Source organism: Aulostomus chinensis, chromosome 8 (genome assembly GCF_037954235.1).
Source record: "Aulostomus chinensis isolate RoL2024-O1b breed Wild chromosome 8, RoL_Achi_v1.0, whole genome shotgun sequence".
Classification (NCBI taxonomy): Eukaryota; Metazoa; Chordata; class Actinopteri; order Syngnathiformes; family Aulostomidae; genus Aulostomus; species Aulostomus chinensis.
The window spans coordinates 5,587,053-5,601,884 of NC_141327.1; the positions used below are offsets into that span (position 1 = coordinate 5,587,053).

The 14,832-nt window shown below is 43.2% G+C and overlaps 1 protein-coding gene across 2 annotated transcripts in view; it reads left to right on the forward strand.

The window, feature by feature from the left end:
• Window positions 1–14,832, forward strand: part of LOC147256906 (protein AF-17-like) — a 30,491-nt gene that overhangs the window by 8,638 nt on the left and 7,021 nt on the right. The window contains exons 5-14 of one of the 2 annotated variants that reach the window (XM_086210573.1): window positions 424–527; window positions 741–834; window positions 1,549–1,656; window positions 2,023–2,112; window positions 2,269–2,416; window positions 2,525–3,295; window positions 4,088–4,287; window positions 9,382–9,499; window positions 9,682–9,748; window positions 13,504–13,652. In XM_086210573.1, the coding sequence (XP_086066699.1) occupies window positions 424–527; window positions 741–834; window positions 1,549–1,656; window positions 2,023–2,112; window positions 2,269–2,416; window positions 2,525–3,295; window positions 4,088–4,287; window positions 9,382–9,499; window positions 9,682–9,748; window positions 13,504–13,652 (1,849 nt within the window). Of the gene's footprint in view, window positions 1–423; window positions 528–740; window positions 835–1,548; window positions 1,657–2,022; window positions 2,113–2,268; window positions 2,417–2,506; window positions 3,296–4,087; window positions 4,288–9,381; window positions 9,500–9,681; window positions 9,749–13,503; window positions 13,653–14,832 lie in introns of both variants that reach the window. The other variant, XM_086210572.1, reaches the window with a different exon arrangement.

Sequence of the window (14,832 nt, forward strand, 5' to 3'; positions counted from 1 at the left end):
AGGCTTTTCATCTTTGCTGTGCTGTAATCACAACAATAATAACGTGACAGTTAAACCAGAAGACCCCAAGATGTGATACCATCATCAGCAACTACAAACAATTCAGCAATTTCCCAATAGGCTGACTTTTGTGATTGCCTGTCTTGTTACATATTGTGATTTTTTTTTTTTACTTTTTCCATCTGCAAATGTTATCCCCTAAGAAAAAAAATTGTCAGCATCTGTTTTACCTAAATAAAGTCTGAAATGGAATACGGCGATGCTACAGTATATGCTCTTATACCCCACCACTGCTGCATGTAGTGTGATGGCCAAAGCTGCCACAACTTCCAGCATGATTCTGCTCTTTAGAAACAGCAAAAGTGTTCTGTCTTCTCTGACTGGTCTGTGTCTTCATCCCCTCCCTCTCTGCTGTCTTACCAGACATGTTACATCTGTGAGGACCAGGGGAGGGAGAGCAAGGCTGCCTGCGGAGCCTGTATGACCTGCAACAGACAGGGCTGCCGACAGGCCTTCCATGTCACCTGGTAAGTGTTAAGGTCCTACGTGCTTTTGCCATAGGGATATACTTTTCAAAGGATTATGTACAGTGTACGTGTGTGTGTGTGTGTGTGTGTGTGTGTGTGTGTGTGTGTATGTGTTTGTGCTTGCGTTTGTGTGTGTGTGTGTGTGCATGTGTGTGCGCACGTATGCGTGCATGTGCGTGTGTGCATGCATACCCGCACTCTCACCCCATTTAGTGCTCAGATGGCTGGTCTGCTGTGTGAGGAAGAAGGCCCAGAAGCTGACAATGTGAAATATTGTGGTTACTGCAAGCATCACTACAACAAAATGGTAAGACATATATCTATCAAGAGACAATAGAATAGTAGAAAAAGAAGAAATTATAAGTTATAGACAATCACTGGACCATTTGTTTGATATGGTAGCAGCAACAGATTGTGGAAGAATCAGCCAATTTTAATGGCTCTTTTTCACACACCCTGCTCCTGTGAGGTATTTCCTGGTTATATGCGGCTGTTGTTCATTTCTGCCTCCTCAAACATTCTGCAGTTCATTTGCAACTTTTGAGGTTCTCAGATGTTGTTTTGTTTTTCAGTATGGGGCTTATGCGCAAAATTATTTCATGGCTAGGCATGACTAGACTTCCAGGCTTCACTGAGCCCGGCCAAGAAATGGCCAGGCAGGCACATAACCTCCTCTGGCTGTTTGTTTTCCCACTTTTGGATGAGTTTTTTTCTGTGTAAAGGAGATATATGTGAGGTTGTCATTTGATCCCAGAGACACTCAACCTATGTAGCCCAATATTGCTGTTTTACATAACAATTACAGGAACAGGTCAGTCCTGAGGCAACTATCAGTTGTTGACTCTGTTGGAAAAGCAGAACAACTTCTACAAATTTCTTTTTTTCTCAACATTTATGTTGGTCCTGTTGATGTCCTCCTGATTGGCCCACCAGTCACTTTTTTAAGCGGAGATTATTTTCTAATTTGGTCTTGAGAGTTGTTTCCTGTTTACATTGTCCTCTCTTTTTTTTTTTTTTACAGCAGAAGAAGTTGCGTTCCAGTGAAAATACAAGTAGCTCTTTTAGTCATTCCAGGGGGCGCTCTGCCTCTCCATCACAGGACAAACACCACCACCACAGACAGAGGAAAGTAAGTGTTTGTATCCAAACACATGTTTAGCTTACAACAATCAAGAGCACTGAAAAGTATCAAAATTAGACATGAAATCTCAGATGTCTTAACTTGTGACTTAGAGTGACATGTCAAATGTTTTGATACATTTTGTTATTAGGGTACAGTAATAATTTGTTACTACTTTGTTAACGGTTGTGTCACGTAATCATTTATCAAGGGTGTTAACTTTACAACAATGACGGTTGGAAAACAATTAAGCATTAAGTAACTATTATTAATGCACCCTATGTGGATGTGGTATTTTTATCAAGCTGTTGGCATGTTTGCATACATGGTCCTGAGCCTTCACCACCTCACCCTTGTAAATTACTCTCTGTTCAGAGCCATAAGGATAAGATTCGGCAAAAAGAGCGCCACAAGAAGTCCTCTGACAGCCTGGGAACGTCACTGACGCCCAGCACCATAGACAAGGTACGACCTGCAAGCTTCTAGAGTGAGTCATGAAAGCAGAGTTATGTCTAAGACATCCTGATACCACAATAACTTAGTCAGAACGCTTCACTGTAGTCGACCTCATAAAACAGCTTAGTCAATAAATGTCAGTTTGATGCATATGTGTTGGGACAGATCTCATCTAGTCACCACAGCAGCAAAGACAATGAGGGAAAGTCCAAGAAGCTGAGCTCACACAGTCACGGTCATCGCAGTAAGAAAACAGGAAATGCCGGCAAGAGCTGCTCCTCCTCCTCCTGCTCATCCAGTCCTTTCAACACAGGTAGGACATGGCGCTGCATGCACCGGCCTCTTGAGCCATCACCATGCAGAGTTGTTTTGACTTGACTCAAGCTTTGTATTGCTGTTGAAGGTGGCTCCCTGTCTTCAGCTCAGGATTTCCATCAGTTCTCATCTTCCTCACGCCTGGAGCGTGACCATGATCGAGGAGGTGAAGACCACAGCGGCGAGGAGCGCAAAGAGCGTCACAGGAGGCCAGCGGTCCAGGATGATGAGGATGAAGAAGATGAGGAGAAAGAGGATGAAAAGGATGAGGATGAGGAGGACAGTAAATACCACAAGCCACCAGCATTGACTCCTGTGGATGGACCACTTGCAGGTTCCCAGAGTCATGACCGCTCAGATGGCAACTCCAGCCCTTTTGAGAATAAGGTCACAATTTCCACCTTTGGGTCCATCATGCGCATCACCTCCACGTCAGCGCTAGGTACCAGCAGCAAGATCCGCAAAATCTCCTCTTCAGGGGATTACAAACCTTCCAAGTCCCTTTGCAAGCCATCTCAACTGAGCACGCCACCGATCCTAGAAGAGGCAGACCTTGAGGGCAAAGCCACACCCCCACCACTGTCCAGAGAGAGGAGGCACCGTGGCAACAAGAAAAGCCGCCACGGTCCAGGCCGACCTCGTGGAAGCAAGAACCGAGAGAGGAGTGAAGACGAGTATCACCACCACCATCACCACACTGCGCCTCCTCCTCCTCCAGCCTTCACCTCTTCCCTCTACCCAAGCCCGTCTTCTGTTCCCCACCCGGCCTTTCCCTCCACGCAGCCCACCACCACCACCTCCTGTTCCTCCTCCTCTTTCTCTTCCTCCTCTGCCAGCAGTTTCCCCACAGGCCGCAGCAACTCGCTGCTTGGCTCGGGTGAGTGGGTGTGTGTGGTAGCCCTCGAGCTTCCTGTGTGTGTGTCTGTGTCTGTGTTTCTGTGTGTATTCATTTGCAGCTAGTTTGTTGTATGTTTCCATTACACATGCGCCAAGACAACACTACAATAGCAGCATATCTATATACAGTAACAGCATATCACACAGCAAGTAACATCTTTGGACATAAAGTGGATGAGGACAACCGGAGGACAAATGATGTGACAGTGTCGTGTATGGGAGATAAAAACTCAAGCGTCAGCATTAGTTCCCCCGCTCTCAACTTAAATGTCACCCGGCCTCAACTCCCGCTCTGCTAGCTTCTGGCTATGCTGCTCTGCCCGCTGTTATCTGCTGTTATCTGCTGCTATCTGCTATCTGCTATCTGCTGCTGCTGCTATTTGCTGTACAGTTGCTCCTGCTCGCAACTTTCTACCCTCCACCTCCCCAGCTCCACCTTGTCGTGTATACATGTCATAGTCCGCTCCATGTCATGTTGCTGCTCTGTCAACGGGGGTATGTTTGCTCTTCCAGTCTTAAACTGGGAGAACCTTCCCTCACGCTGCTGGTCCCCTGTTTCATGGTGCTCATGAAAAATTATCAGGGGACTCCTCTGAACAGAGCCATACCGCCAATTTGTACTATAATAAACAAATCAAGCTCATTATCATCTCTTGTGTTTCTTGACGTGAATGGACCTGACAGAAATACACTATATGTTGTGTTTGTTTCATCTGTATGAGGTGAGACATTGTCATAGCCCAGTTCTTCTAACTTTCTGTGTCTCTTGTAGGTATCTATTCCAGCCTCAAAGACCCCCTCACACTTGGCGGGGGTGTCTGCAGTACCCCTCTCTCTCTGGGTGGCGGGGTGTGTAGCACCTCCTTGTCCTTGGGAGGGGGAATGTGTAGCACCCCGCTCTCATCAGGACTCCTCTCATCCCACGCCTTCTCACTCTCTCTTCCATCCGCCAACGCCGTCTCAAACACACAGGTAAAATAGAGTTGTGTTACTCTCACGTCCTGTCCAGGGCATTTACATTTCTTTTCAAAATACTGAAAGACACATAACAAAGGAAGCAAACAGAAGAAAAACAGTGGAGCTATTTTTGTTTGAAACACTTTGTGTTACATTTTCTGTGTATGGAAGGTGCTATACAGATAAAGTCTGAATGATGATGATGGTGATAATAATGATATTTTATAGGGCAGGCATCACCAAATGGCAGACTGCGGTCCGGGTCTGGACCGAGTGACGGTTCTGTCCGGACCCGTTAAAATTCTAATATCAAGAAAAAGTTGAATCATGCGTGCATGCGCAGCTAATCTAGTTAATACAACAGGAGCATCATCAATACCCAAGCCAATCAAGTCAATTGTTTACATTTCAGCACCAGGGAATAGTGAGAGAGAGGAGATTAGAATAAATGGCCTACTCAAAAATGAGAAAAGTAGACGGTGAAAACCAAACTTTTAAAGATGCATGGACGGACCGATACATGTTGGTTCTGCCTGCAGCCAGTTGGAAACCTCTGTGTCTCATGTGCCGTGAAACTGTGGCGTTAATAAAAAGTGGCAACGTTAAGCGTCACTATGAGACCAAACATGAGTGTTTTGAGGAAAGGCACCCACAGACATCCACAGTGAGGCCAAGTAAAATGATGGAACTGGAAGCAGAGTATGACAGGTCCACCCTGAAAACAGGACTGGAGTCTACCGTTTCCCATTCAAGTGCCGTACAAGTTCAGACTTATCAGGATGTTAAAAGTATATTACTTTGAAAACACTTGAAATTTGACAATGAATGATATAGAAGTGTATGTACGTTGTTGATTTCATTGTCGTCAGGGTACGCTGTTTCAAGTGACAATATAAGATTCAGGCCGTTTTAGTAACTGGACCTTTTTGAATTTTAATTGAACACTGCTGATATAGGGGGTTAAAAATTGTAAGGAGTTCTAGAGGATGGAAGCAGCAGTGAAAATGGAAGGACCTATACCCCTAGGTATGAGTTTTGACGCTTTTGAATGATGTATGTTAGAGGTCAAGTCAAGTCAATTTTATTTGAATGGTGCCAAATCACAACAAAAGTTCTCTCATGACACTTTACAAGTAGAGCAGGTCTAGTACCACACTCCTTCAATGAATCTACACCGAACAATTCTCCATCAGCAAGCACATCCTGCAACAGTGGTGACCAAAACCTTCCTTTTGACAGGCAGGGATGTTGAGCAGAATCAGGCTTAATGGGAATGTACATCCGCTTTGACCAGTTGGGGGGAAAGAGAGCAGGAGAGCGGGGCAGAGACAAAGACAGTTAATGGAGGAAGACAGATATACAGAAGGAAAGAGTTGGACAGAGATAAAGAGAGAGAGAAAGGGAAGAGACTGATGGACAGATGGGGACGTGAGCAGGTGATGCTAAGGGTGGCAGCTTGAGCTTCTTCAAGTCTGAAGCCTCCTCCAGCAGCACCCAGGATCTGGGATTTGGGGAGCCTGAAGGCTCCAGAGAAGAAGAGTTAGTAACACATATGAGTATGATTTATGTATGACACATACAGGAGGACAGAGAGGAGGAGCGAGCCCAGTGTACCATGGGAGATCCCCCGGCAGTCTAAGTCTATAGCAGCATATCTAAGGGCCAGCCTAAGCCAGACCTAGCTATAAGCTCTTAAAGGTGGAGAGGGTGTCTGCATCCCTGACTGAAACTGGGAGACGGTTCCACAGGAGGGGAGCCTGATAGCTGAAGGCTCTGGCTCCGTTTCTACTTTTAGACACTCTAGGATCCACAAATAACCCTGCATCCTGGGAGCGAAGGGTTCTAGCAGGATAATAGGGGACTATGAGCTCTGTCAGATATGAAGGAGCCTGATTGTTGAGGACTTTGTATGTTAGAAGGAGAATTTTAAATTCTATTCCGAATTTGATAGGGAGCCGATGCAGAGAAGCAAGGACAGGAGAGACATGGTCTCTTCTAACAGTTCCTCATCAACACGCGGGCAGCAGCGTTTTGGATCAGCTGGAGAGTCTTTAGGGACTTATTGGTGCAGCCTGATAGGAGGGAACTGCAGTAATCCAGCTTGAAAGTGACAAAAGCATGGACAGGTTTCTCTGCATCTTTTTGAGACAGGATGTGTCTGATCTTAGCAATGTTACATAAATGAAAGAAAGCAGTCCTAGAAATTTGCTGAATGTGTGAGTTAAAGGACAGATCCTGATCGAAGAGAACTCCTAGGTTCCTTACGGTAGAGCTGGGGGCCAGGATGATGCCATCCAGGGAACCTATGTCATTATATAGAGTCAGTTTTATCAGAGTTTGATGAAAGTAAACTGTAGGTCATCAATGTTTTTATGTCCATTAGACAGGCCTCCAGTTCAGTCAGCTGATTTGTTTCATGTACAGCTGCGTATCGTCTGCATAACAGTGAACATTAATCGAGTGTTTCCTTATAATGTGACCTAGAGGAAGCAGGTATGAAGACAGAAGATGGAAGACACTGTTGCAGTAAACCAGACTGTGAATGATGAATGTGTGTATAAGAGTATAGCTGGAGCCATGTTTTTGTGGTAGAAAAGGCTGATGTGGTGATGTGTTATATGTTTTGGGTCAAAATAGAACACCAATGAGTGCTGCGAGTGTTTGGCTCATAGATACTGCTAGTGCATTTATCTTGTTAACTAGTAGTTGTTATTCCAGGCGGTTTAATCTGATTTTTGACATCACTCTGGGGCCACCAGTTCCATGGTTGGTGTGTGTTCTATTCCAATAATGGTGTAGGTGACATTGTCAAAGGGATAGTTCAGTTTTTTTTAAGTTGAGTCCTATTTGCTACTTACCAATGATGATGTTGATTGACAGAGTTCTTGCTCAGAACAATCCATGCTGTCTCTCTTAATTGGTCTGAAAAATTTGGCAAGAACAACATGCAGGACCACCGGGGTCACGCTCACGTTATGTACAAGCTGACCAGTGCTCACTGAAACTTCCTCCTCAATGCACACATAGTAGATTTCAGTCACCCTCAATCAACTGATACATACTGGAGCGGGACCCTGCCCAAGTATGCCCAACTTTACAGGACTGTCACGGGGAACAGCACTGATTACTCTGAGCAAGAACTCTGCCAATCAGCACCATCATTGAAAAGTAGCAAATGGGACTTCAAAAAAAAAAAACTGAACTATCGCTTTAACATAGTGCTGAATCACAGAGAAAACAGAACCAGAATAATCAGCCTTTGCAAGCACACGTATGAATTACGACACAATATGTAGTACCAATAAGTGTCTCAGAACAACCAGCAAGTGCTCTCTCTTAACATTCTATTTTTTACTTTGTAAAGCAGGTGAAATTAATCTTTTTTCATCATAGAGCTGCATGTCATATTGATTTGCACAGCAGTCTTTCTCCTTAACACAAGTGACCATCAGTAATAAGGCTCATACGTGTGCATGTGATGCGAATGCAGCGGACGGTAATTCAAAAGTGGAAAATCATGTGTGTGATGAAGCATTTGTGCTGTGCATGCCAAAGGCGGAGCAGGGAGGAGCCCTCTAGAGCTGCAGCCCTGATTGTTTTCTCTAAGGCGTCAACATTGTGTCATTTCCCCTCAGTCTCTGTGACTGGAGCGGCCAGTCAGTGGAGCCAAAGGTGGAGGCATGGTGCTGATACGTTATTAAACAAGACACAGCATGATTACGGCATCCCCCGATCAAGAACACTTGAACTGACTTGTGTGATTTTAACAGAGACCTGATGACTCTGTTCTCAGCTACTGAGTTGAGGCAAAGCTGCTAAGGTTTATATCAAGATCAATCAGCTAACATTTGGTTAAGGATTGTGTGTGTGTGTGTGTGTGTGTGTGTGTGTGTGTGTGTGTGTGTGTGTGTGTGTGTGTGTGTGTTCTTGTACATGCTACATATTGAGGACTAGAATACATATTTAACCAACAGAATGAGGACATTTTTGGAACGTGAGGACATTTTAGCCAGTCCTCACATCTTCGAAGGGCCGTTTGAAGGTCAAGACTTGGTTTTAAAGTCGAGGTTAGAATCAGGTTCTGGTTAGGTTGAGGGTCAAGGTTAGGGTCAGGCAGTCAGTTGAGATGGGGAGGTTTAGGGTGAGGGGCTAGGGAATGCATAATGTCAATGAACGTCCTCACAAAGATATAAGTACAAGGATGTGTGTGTGTTTGTGTTTGTGTATGCACAGGACTAGCCAGTGATTAAAGTAATTCAGTATGCAACATCATGAGGAGTATAATGATCAGCTAAAGGTTGAGCAGTGTCCAGATCTCAACACTATTAACCCTTCGACGGCATGTGTCATGTCCCCTAGACTATGAATCACTCAACAGGAGCCACTGATTCACGTAATTGCTGCTATATGGTGCTGTGAAAATGTGATGAATGCTCCTTTTTTATATTTTGGACATCTGAAATTGCAAATACCATCAACAAGATTCCCAGCATCAATTCAAATACCCCATGTGACCTTGTTGACCACTACCCTACCCTAGATGACTTGTTTACTCTGCTACACAGAAGTGATAGCCTCAACCTAATCAACTATGCATGAAACATCCAACATGTAAAATGAATGCCTTGTTGCATATCATTTGAAACTGCAAATGTAAGGTTTTGGATTATTGGTCTAAAAAAGTCCCCTGGCCCCTCATACATTTTAAATGCTCATTAAATGAGACACCTCAAACATCATCTACTAATTTTGCATGATAATAAGCACTTCAAATTTAAAAGCAATTTAATAAGTCTATTTTGGCTTCAAGTTTTCACTAATAGATGTCTTGAGCTCACAAAGGTGTATCGCTTCATTGCTACTCTAGAATGGAGAGAGCCAGCAACATCATTTTTGGCCTGAAGCTAGTGGCCTCAACAGCTTCAGAAACCAAACAGTGAAAATCTCATAAACAAACAAACTCTTAAGCACATCATTCAGTTTGTTGGCTGGTAAATAGACGTCAAATTCTCACTCTTCTTTACGAGTAGACTTGAGGTTTTGAAGAATTCTGTGGTCGTGAAATCTTATTTCTCTGTCAGTCACATGTTGCTGCTCACTGGCTTGCAGGTCCATCCAGGCTCCAGCAGCTCCTACAGTCTGACCTCCTCACAAGCTTTCTCCAGCTGTCTGTCCACAGCCCCTACACTGCCTCCACTACTGAGCCAAGCCCAGACCTCATTACCCGGTGAGTTCACAGCTCATTAACAGTCATTTGCATTTGCTCAGAAACTGGAGCTAATGTTAGATTCCTCAATTAGTTTGTATTTGGTGCAAATATTCGTTTGCTTCCCATTCCTCCTGAGCAGGAAATATTTTGTTGTGATCATTTTTGAGACAAAGGCGATGTTGTCTTGTCTCCACTCTTAGAGTCTGACCTCGATGACTGTCGCTTCCCGTGTCAGGGGAACTCACCCAGAGAGAGTCTTTCCTCACAGTATGTCTCATTTTTTACCCTTTCATCGTTATGGACATAACACAGTATTTCACACTTCTCCAGTGATGCTAAAAATGAGTCAGCAAGTAAAAGAAAATCAGGGCGCCATTTTCAGTAATCGACTGTTAACTCACTCACCCACCAAATGTTTGCTTTGGATTCAGTTTGGCAGTTCTGATTAGTCAATGTAATCATATCTGTTTCTATTTCAGTCAGCAGCTATAGGCAGGAAACAGGAACATGGCCGCTAGTATCTACCAAACAAACACTGTGTGTACATTCTTGCAGTTCATTTTTTATTCATTTCCATTTTGACCAGCAATGTTAAAACTCGATCAGTGGTTCTCCTTTTCTGTAGTGTGAATCAACAAGGGTTGTTTTTTTTGTTTTGTTTTTTTAATTTAAGAATGCAGAAAGGCAGACAGGTGACACTATAAAGGTAAATGTATCAAAATAAAAGCTAAGAGAATAACTATTTTTTAAGTAACATTTGCATGACATGCTCCCCTCCAGAAATGTAGGGACTGAACAAAAACAGAAATGTAGCGTTGAGATCATTAAAAAAAACCCACTTTGGGTACATGAAGCCAACAAAACAAAACGAAATGCAGGCACATGGACCAAAACATCAACTGGACAACCAACCAGATGCAGAGGGGGTCAGGGGTCAGGGGTCAGTAGTATGTAACCAAGATCCGATTTTCATATTTCAGTGTATCTCCTTCACAAAGAAGGACTTAGTCTCGTGAAAAGTCCCTTCACGGTTCTGCAGATACCACCCCAACCCCCCCCGAGACAGGAACACACTGACGGGCCTGGCAGTCGAGAACATCAAATGTCTGGTGAATGTTAAGAATGCTGAAAAACAGGGATGTTATCATCCTCCACACGCTGCGTGCACATACCAGTAACATGATGCTGAGCATCATCATGGTTAAAAATGATATGATGTTAACAGACTTAGAGCTCAACAGTTCGATGCGAAACCTTGTCCCGGTGTCGAGCTGCATCCATCTTCCCTTGGAGGGTCTGTACCCGTGTCAGCCCAGACCACAACTCCTTTCCTACAGCTGGGACACTCTGCTGAAGTTAAAATCAAAGACATCAAAGAACAGGAAGCCCCAAGTACTTGTGCTGATTTTACAAATCTTCCCTGAGATGAAAAGGCAGGCTGGGCATAAGAATCGCAGACAGAGAGGCAAATCCAGGCCATTGCCCCCATCAATAACACTCAGTAACCTTTAAACAACAAGGTATTGGAGATCTGAACCTATGCTAGACACTGTTGTCAGTGCTGCAAAGCACCTTTATGACGTTTCACTGAGAGTTGGCTTCAACCTGACCTGCCTGACTTGCTCTTTGAACGAAGTGAATTACACTGGTACGTGCCAACAGAGATGCAGCAGGGTTAGAGTATAGATCCATGACCTAAGGTGCTGCCAGTTTTCTGTTAAAGACACAATCTATGCTTTCAGTGTAGAGATGCTTTACTCAACCTTAAGGCCCTTGTGTTTACCAAGGGAATTTTGGATTTGTCCTCTCAGGCAGCCGCAATCATAGTGATATAGAAATACCTGATGCACCAGCAATTTATGTGGGGGCTCACTGTAATCTGAAGAGTGTACTGCCTGGCCTCTTTCAGCAGGTGAAAAAAACAAAAGGAAGGATAAATCCAGCATGTGACTTTGTGTCTCAAACTCTGATCATTTTGTGATGTATTCAATACCAACGTACAACTCTAGAGGGCAGTAAACTCGAGAAGAGAAACCAGAATATCAAGATGCGCTTTTGTTTGCTGAAAAAAACTCTGAATCTGAATTTACTCTGGAGTAACTGTTTAATTTTCATTTCAATTTATTACTTCTGTGCAACATATGAAATGTTGCTTTATTTACATAGTTAAAAGAAGGCTAAGTGACAGAGTCATTGGCCAATGTTCTGAAACTGTGGCGACAAGATTCTTTTAACAGTGTCTAATTATTATCCGAAATGAAAATGGCAGCGTCCAGATCCTTTACTTATATAAAAGTAGAATGAAAGATGCTGTTTGTAAAACTGTATAATCAGAAAATGTGTACTTAAATATTACAGTAAAATTATATTGTTATTGCTATATTATAATTTTATAATTTATGACTGATAAATTGAGAGTAAAGAAACATTTTGAAATTGTATATGCTTGAAATTTTCCAAAATATAGAAGGGTAGAATTGTGACAGATGTTGGTATACTTAATAGTATTTTACATTTGTCTGTGTGTGTATGCTTTAAAGCAATACTGCACCCAAAAACAGGTGGTTAGCACTGTTGCCTCACAGCAAGAAGGTTCCGGGTTTGAGTCCCGGCTCAAGCACTGGATCTTTCTGTGTGGAGTCTCCATGTTCTCCCTGTGCCTGTTTGGGTTCTCTCCGGGTACTCCTGCTTCTTCCCACAGTCCAAAGACATGCAATTGGGGACTAGGTTAATTGGATACTCTAAATTGACCGTAGGTATGAATGTGAGTGTGAATGGTTGTTTGTCTGTATGTGTTGGCCCTGTGATGGACTGGCGACCTGTCCAGGGTCCCAGCAGCTTTCGGGTGAGAAGCTGCTGGGATAGGCTCCAGCCCCTACGACCTTTAACAGGATAAGTGGTAGAAAATGAATGGATGCACCCAAAAACGCCAAGCATTCTGGAGTTTTTTTGTGCGTCCAGAATGTTAAAAGAGCCAGCCACGTGTATTTATTTTGAAGTTCTTGACTATTTTGGAGCTTGTAGTTTAGTGCAGTGAAACTTGAAATGAAATTTTTCAATCATCTCTAAATGTGTGCTAGTTTAAGAGCTGACCAGTGGCACTCATCTTTCAGTCAACCCATAAATCAAGCATACCTTCACCCGCTAGCCCTCTGTTATAAATGAAGAATGCCATCTCTAGCAGGCGCTTAGTGGCCCCCCAGTCAAACGCAACGGGCTGGAAATTTTTACTTTATCGTGTTGCTGAACCAACCAAAGTCCGTGCACTGCTAATGGAGATGTGAAGCTGAGGGTATTATGTGATACATTCCACGGTCATGACTACTCCATGTACTTTTATGAGAATTTGCTGTTTGTATAACTGTATGGTTAAGGTGTGAACTTGTTGATTTCAGCTGTCGGACAATGCAAGATGAAAACTTACTATGAAGTTCTCTTGTATTTAAGTATTTGTCGGAGGATGTAGCATATTGACAAAGTGACTATACCTTATACTGTATATAGGTTACTGTGTGTACTACATTTGACACTCAAAACAAACCTGCTGCTTCCCAACCTAATAATGTGTGTCATAGCTTAAGTGTTACACAGGCCGGATTGACAGATGATTTCCTCCATGATGACGGCTGCTACAACTTGCTCTCAGGCTAAGGCCAGACCAACTTGCAAATTTTTCACATAGAGAGGAGATAACTGATCAAGAATCATAAGCAGAATCAATAATGACCTTGTTATCAATAAAATCCCATTAATATCACACCATTATATTCCATTTCATCCTTGGCTTTTATTTTGTTTTACAATATTTACTCAAAATTCTCTGTCTGCCTTTTATCACACAAAATGAAAACAAGCCAACTAAAACTAACCAACTAAAATGTGTGACTGTATTTTTTGAATATGACAGAAAAGGAAGACCAGCTGTTACAAATAATGTGAAGGTAAAGGGTCATCCCCGCCACCACGCTTGCTGTTATAATGACTTCTTACGCCAGTTGTCTTTCCTCTTTCTTCGCTCCTAGGTCTCCTATGAGCTGTCTTCCTCTTCTCTTTGACCAGAGGGACGGGTTAGGCGGAGGAGTCAGAGCACGTCCCGAGAATGTCCCTCCAGCCAGCTCCCACATAGAGCTCCTGCTGGAGAAACACGGCAACGGAGAGATGGGAGTCAACAGTGAGTCAACCTGAATATACAACCATATCTAAGATCATGTAGTGGATGATTCTAGAAGCAGGAAAGTCGTTCTTTCTTCGTTTTCTCTCGTTTTAACCTTGGAGGGTTCCACCTGTTCAGGCCTCTAGAAAACTTCCTTTACCAAATGTTGGGAGGCAAAGTGTATGCAAGTGCATGCAAATTGCACATGGTGTTGTGATGAGGAGTCACTAGCTCCTTTGTGTCACTGCCAATATCAGACCCAGAGAAAATGTTTGGGTCAACAATATAATTCATTCTCAAGCTGTTAATGCAGATCCTCTAAAGTGTTCTTTTGGCAATGTGTTTTTAAGCCTGTTCTTAACTTGAACATTGGTATCCTTTGAAGAAAAAAAATCATGTGGGGAAAATAAAGTGAGAGTTGCAAATTCCCTATCAAAGTGCAGCCAAAGTGTGTGTTAATTGTAAAATCACCATTTAACATGTCCATAAATGATAAATGTAACAATCCCCAGTGGACCTAACATATTGTCATTTCCTGTCATCCATCCATCCATTCATCCATCCATTTTCTATGCCACTTATCCATTAAAGGCCATGGGGGGAGGGGCTGGAGTCTATCCCAGCTGACATTGGGCGAGAGATGGGATATGCCCAGGACAGCTCGCCAGTCTATGGCATGGCGTATATCCTGTCAAGTCAGTCTTATTTGTATAGCAGCAACTAAAAGATATTTAATGGCACTTAATAAGTAGATGTGGTCATGGTCCATCTCAGGAAAAAAGAGAGGACGAAAGAGAGAGAAATACAGAAAGGGACAGACAGAAAGACTTGATAAGAGAATGGAAGCAGTACTTTGCCAACAATGCAGCTTTTGATATGAGAGGTGCAGTAACTCATAACAGCCGAATGTGTCTGTTTTCGTCAGTGGTGATGGCAAGCTTTTGCATGTTGCTTTTTAATCAAGTTGTTCAGTGACTGTGATGCTAAATTGAATTAATGCCAGGATGGTAGTTTTGTGAAGCATAGTACACATTATAGCGCTTCAACAACAACTATGACCAGAAACATTTTAGAATTCTGATCACATAGAGCCCAGACAGATACTAGTCTTCATAGTTCTCACCCCTGAATCAAGTTGCTGGCTGCATTTTCTCATCAACTGACACGAGTTCTCTGGTCTAATCTTGGCAATCATTTC